Source organism: Olea europaea, chromosome 6 (assembly GCF_002742605.1).
Source record: "Olea europaea var. sylvestris chromosome 6, O_europaea_v1, whole genome shotgun sequence".
Lineage (NCBI taxonomy): Eukaryota > Viridiplantae > Streptophyta > Magnoliopsida > Lamiales > Oleaceae > Olea > Olea europaea.
The window spans coordinates 6,131,120-6,137,307 of record NC_036242.1 but is presented as its reverse complement, the minus strand read 5'-3'; the positions used below and the strand labels follow the sequence as shown (position 1 = coordinate 6,137,307).

Below are 6,188 nucleotides of genomic sequence, written 5' to 3'. Positions count from 1 at the left end.
TTGGGTCGACCTTCCCCTTCCCTTTCCTGTCGACAACAGGTTGCAATTTTTCTACCTGTATGTGAAATTGGAGAATTTCAGACATAAAATCTGTAACTATGTTCAGTGATAGATAGATTGAACATATCATGTACCTACCTCGTCGATCTTCTCGAATCCTTCGACAGCAGCTTCCGTGTCTTCATATTCATTAACTGGACAACCTTTCCTATCATTGAATCGCCTTAATATCTCATCCATGGAGCTTGAGATCATTGCAGTCACGGATTCAGACAGGAATTGCATGTTCGTCCTAATCTCGATCATGTCATGTTTTAACTGTCCTTGTATTAGGATGATTTCAGACATCTTTTTTGCCTGATCAGAGTTGAGGCTCGACATCTGTGACTTGATGGCGTCCATCTCCACGGTTAATACTTTATTCTGTGACTTAAGTTCTGAAAGTTGCGCATTCAAATCGTGAAGCACCTGTAAACATGATTAAGATAAATAGTTAAATGTGACCTTATAAAAGATGTCTGTGACCATGAGAATTGAACTGTGACCAGTACTAAGTGAACTGTGACTAGTACTATGTGAACTGTGACCACAATTTGAAAACAATTGAACAGAAATAAAAATAATCTTACAGCACTCCCTTGGATCCCATGATGTTGTTCTTCATTTGGAGAAAGTGGGGGACCTGAAGGGCCTTCATCAGCACGGGGTGTTTCTTGATGGGATAGCCCCTCACATCATCGTGGAGGATCCACAAAATCGTCATCGTCATTTGTAATGTGAGCCTTTCTAACACCAGTGTCCGTTACCAAAGGCACTGATTTCTCACTCATGTGTGAAGGATCAACAGACTTTCCCTTCCTGCTTTCCTTTCGACGGCTGCTCTGAGAAGACTCTGGTTGAATTATTTTGTTATGCTGCATGCCATCCATGTATGGCATTGCCATTTCAATTTCAGTAGGCTTCAGGTCACATATTTCAATCTGCATTGCATTACAGTAAAAGATTAGAGAACCAATAAATTTACCACATGTTCCACTATCAGAAGAATATGGATTACTGAAACATTACATTAGCCTTATTGAAGCAGCCTAGCTCCTCCAACTTAGATGCAGAAGGTTGCTCGTTTGCATTCCAGTTATTGATTCGAGGGTGCGTCCTCAATACCCTGTGACAATAACTTCATCTAGGTCAGGGAAGGTTTCGTAGATCCATGCTTGAAAGGCTACCAACATACCTCGTAGCCTATGATGTGCGGTTTGTCGACTCAATGCATCTTTTAAAGAACTCAAAGTAATCTCAAACAGTAACTTTCCCCATGGAAAACTGTTCAGCACGGGGAAATCCTCAACAAGCGTGAACAAGTAATGGTCAACCACTTTCTTATAATCTCTAGGAAATAAGTATGCAGTAATGAAGTACAGGATACCAATGAGTGCCATCATGATCCGGGAGAGTTTCAACAAGATCCAGATCAGGCATTTGGCAAGCAGATGTGAATGTGGACTTCACATCTTCATGTGTCACGATATCGACTTGGGAAAAGTACTTATTCTTCAGTTGTGACTGTCTACTTTCAAAAATGCCCGTGTCACTATCGCCAGAACATCTCAGCCCCGTGACTATGCAAAACTCAGATATAGAGAATCTAACATAACGCCCAGCAACTAAAAACCACAACTCTGTAGGATTAGGTTGTTGGACCTGCCGCAAGAGGAAGTAGTGAATTAATTGCGGTTGTACCACAATTTCATGGCAGTCGAGAAAATGGGCAAAGCATGTTCCCTTCATAATGAGCTTCTGTCGGTCAGATAATTTTGATTGGATACTTGAAAGTACACCCTTGCTGACTGATGTTGTAATCTTGCCTGGGAACCATCGTTCCTTCGGTATGATATATTGCCAATCCTGCACAAAATTGTTTAGAAAGACCCATTGTTCCATAAATGTAGGGAAATCACACACAATTAGATGTATGCAACTGTGTACTCTGGCTACAGATAGATTAACATTGTTGTATAACCAGAAATAATATGGTCACAGGCATGTGTAATGCTACAACAGAACTTAGTCACAGACGATTATCATGGTCACATGCCACGAGTATCATGTTCTATATACAACTGAATGAGGTCACGTAGGTCACATGCCATGACTATCATGTTCTATATTCAAATCATGATACAAAACAATTACTGGCATACATTTTGTTGTGCATTCAAGCCACAAACCATGTAAGCCACAGTCACATTTGACATATTAGTCAAATGTAGGCATCGTTGTTCATAATGCGTACGGTCACAGATGTATAAATAAATACTGTCAACAATCAGGCCACATGCAACAATCAGTTGAGATGTCAACATTCAGGTCACACATTGAGATCTTGGTCACATATAGATAATGGCGAGGTCACAGACAATTGATCAATTGACAAATGACGTACGTTCCTATATACTTTGTTTGTGGTGCTATTTAAGCAACAGTCACAGTTTGACATCTTGTCTCACATGCAACAATCAGTTGAATCATTAGCAATGTCATTAGAGGCCACACATTCATAGCTCCCTTGGTCACACATCGACATCTAGGTCACATATTCATAATGGCGAGGTCATAGACATAATTTTTATTATGTAATTAAGCGACATCTAGGTCATAGGTCACACTCAATATTGGTACCAAGAACCCTAATCCAACGATTAGGGCCGATTAAATGAGGGAAAATTACCTAAGACTTCAATGCTTCTAATCCATGAATTCTATCACCATGTTTGCCAATAAAAACATAATAACTAACAACTAAAATTATAATTACCTTTTTCGAGCGCATTTTCTTCGCGGTCAGAGATGCCGGTTGCTTATTAGGTGGTGTTTTTTTGGGGCTAACCACGGATTTCCTCTTGCTTCTACGTTCGGACGTATCTTCCACATTGATTACCAACTTCGCGGCCTTCGATTTCTCCATTTCAGATGTCCACAGAGATTTGGGTGAAAACGGCGGAGAGTATTATTCACTGCTTGATGTGGCCGGATGTGGCTTGTATTCTAAGTTGCCGGAAGTGAGATCAATGAGCGGTGTAGACGATTGAGATAGTGGGAGATAGATGAAAAAGCGAAATTCCGGCACACTTGAGAGGAACCGTGTAGAGGATTGAGAGATTGGGAGCAAGTGAGTGAGAGATATATGAAATGGTTTATTATGGAAGTTATTATAATTACAATTCAAATTGCGATATTTAAGGGAACACAGCAGTTGCAATACATATCGTTGGAAAACTAAATTATAATTTTATATTTAAATATATAATAATTAAATTAAAACCTGAGATTTGCATAAACAATTTCGATGGCTGAATCTTGCACAGTGATCTCCAAATGTCGGGAATTCTATAATTTCCACTTAGATTTATAGTTCATAATGATATTTGTGATTGGGCCAAATTTATTAAGTTATCAATTGAACCTTTTATACTTTACAAATTGTATTTAATATGATGTGGTAATTTTAAGTATGTGGGTCGAAAATATATGTAAATCCTAATTAAAGTTTAAGTCGTAATGTGATGGTTTGATAATTTTTTATATAAATGTTAGGTCCCTTCTTCTCTCCATATTGTTTTACTTTATGAGGAATGAGGAGGGGAAAATCTAGTTGCTATTATTCATATTAACAATGGTTTCCGCATGTATGAATTCAATTTATTACTTTGCGATTCTTGATTCTTATCATGATTACAATTAAATTTCAACGTTTTAATGAAATCAAACATGGGCTAAGAGAGATTTGAGTAGGGAGAAGTTACCTTTTGCATTCTTTTGCATTGAAGTCTCTTTTATTCATTTGCTTTCTTTGCCATGGAAAACTTTTTGTGAATCTAGGCCACGAAACAAAATCCACATCTTTGTACTAGGTGAAGAGCCGGAGTCATCATAAAATTTTCAAAAAAGATTCTGTCAAAAGGATATCAATTGCTGATATAAGTGATTCTACTTGTGATGGGATCAAATCTTCAGATTTTCACTCTGGAACAACTGAAAGAAATTACAAATTATTTTTCATCAAGTAGTTTTTCTTGGTAAAGGTGGATTTGAGCAAGGCCACTTTTAAAGGTTCCTAATGAATATTAATGGATCCAAGACTGGAAATTCAACACATTCCTTCACAATTATCAATTTATTTATACGAGAAAAACGTAGAAAATTCCTCCAAATATACCCTAATCTTTATCTCATTTATATAAGTTATTTCAGTTAACAAATTTATGCTAGATCCGAGCTGAGGGTTGTCTGGTTGATATTTATATGGGGAAGATGGAGTTTGGTAGATACTTAATCCATGGACCGGAAAGCTAAAATTAAGCAAATTACTATGATTCTTTTCCAGCTCATTATGTGGTTTACATGCCAAGAAAAATATTAAACCTTAAGAGGATAGCAGGTTGCTATCTTCTGGTCCGGTCCGGTCCGAAGGATTAACACAAAGCCTTGGAGAGAGAGTCTTTCGCGTGTAGCAGTATCTCAACTACAACTGGAGAAGCTGGAGATTTTTTTTTTTTATGTCTTCCTCTCTTACAGCATAAGTATGATGACTTAGAGATGTGAAATGAGACTGATTAAAAACAAGAAAGACAAGACAAGAACATAAAGGATAATAAAGAATTTAATACAATACTATCTTAGAACAAATCATAAAGTACAATTTGCACAAGAATGTGTTGTATACAATTGCATTAACAATGTGCAATAACAGATCGAATATCTCACACAATTCATTGACAGATAAATTCTTACGATCATCCCATAGAATATTTTATTCTGACTCTTTTAACCCTATGAACTTGCTCAAGATCGGATCTTGGATTCGCCTTGTTCTCCGAGGAAGTATTCTCCTTGTTGTCTTCAACCTTAAGTGTTGATTCTGGGCTCGACCTCTTTGCACTTGCACTTGCACTTGCTTTCTTGACAGAAACCATATGATTGTTTATCTTTTCATGGGTTTCTTTCGTATTTCTTGCGCACTTAATCTTGGACCTTTCGCGGTCCTTATTAAGCTTCATGTACTTTTTATTCAGACGCGACTTTACGGTGGCTAGGTAATCTTCAATGGAGGTCGATTCGTTCTGATTTCTTTTCAGTTCCTCTGCCATTTGATCCACGGCCTCCATATTTGATTTCAAAGAATGATACTTCATGTCAAATTCATACATTTTTTCCTCACAATCGAACAGGACTTCTTCACATTCAGTTATCTGCTGCAGCACAGCATCCAGTAAAAACCTGGAAAACTCAATATCCAATTCCGGGTGATCCTTGAATATAACAGAAACCCTCTCACGAACCCGATCAATGTCCTTGTATTTCCGAAAACCATTAACAGCATCAAGAAACGATTTAAACTTGTAATCATCCTGCAATGTTTCCGCAACCCAATTCACAAATTCAATACAGGATTTTGTTTTTTCCCTTCCAACCTCATCGGATGAATTTCTTGACGTTGTTGAAGCAGAAGCAGAAGCAGCAGCAGTATCTTTGTCCCTCCGTAAAATCTTCGGCACAAAATTGAGGAATTGTGAAATCAAATCCGGATGACCGCTGAACAAGTTCTTCACCTGTGAAATGACACTTTCTGGCTCTGTAAATTCTCTTCTGAACCTTTCACAAAGATAACGAAACTCTTGATAAATGCTTTCTTGATCGTGAAACCGTTGCTTCACAATATCAACGAACGACAGGGCATTGTCGAAATTCGGTTTAAACGCCATAATTTCTCAATAAAGGAATAGCAATGACATGAACAGAAAATATAATTTGTAATCGGAATTTGCCATATTCAGACATATATAGGAATTTATGAAGTCGAGTTCTAATTGAATAAGGCAACAAGATAAAATCAGGTTCGAACTAATATATCCCCATTTTCGACGTTTCCTCCATTTACTTATTTATTTATTTTTCTAACATTACTTTTTTTTTATTATATTAATACTGCATATAATAAAATAATAAGAGACGGGGTAGTGAACATACTCCCTTCCGTACCCTGATTTACCAATGTGGTTGGAGATTGTCATCCCTGTATTCAGTTTTATATAAATTTGGTATTTAAGTTTCAAATATCTAGACTTTTAGAGGTAAAATCATTTTTATACTTAATTTTAATTAAAAGATGAGAAGAAAGGGGGAGGGGG

The 6,188-nt window shown here is 37.2% G+C and overlaps 1 protein-coding gene and 1 long non-coding RNA gene across 2 annotated transcripts; both read right to left on the bottom strand.

Moving 5' to 3' along the window:
• Window positions 1-356: 356 nt before the first annotated feature.
• On the bottom strand, window positions 357-714 carry LOC111396467. The gene is made up of 2 exons (XR_002703006.1): window positions 630-714; window positions 357-468 (listed from the first exon to the last, which is right to left on the bottom strand). It is a non-coding gene; the product is annotated as an uncharacterized LOC111396467 (long non-coding RNA).
• A 3,974-nt stretch (window positions 715-4,688) lies between these two features.
• LOC111396465 (paired amphipathic helix protein Sin3-like 2) lies at window positions 4,689-5,939 on the bottom strand. The gene has a single exon (XM_023022897.1). The coding sequence runs from the start codon at window positions 5,760-5,762 to the stop codon at window positions 4,794-4,796; it is 969 nt and encodes a 322-aa protein (XP_022878665.1). The 5' UTR covers window positions 5,763-5,939; the 3' UTR covers window positions 4,689-4,793.
• Between the last annotated feature and the right edge of the window lie 249 nt (window positions 5,940-6,188).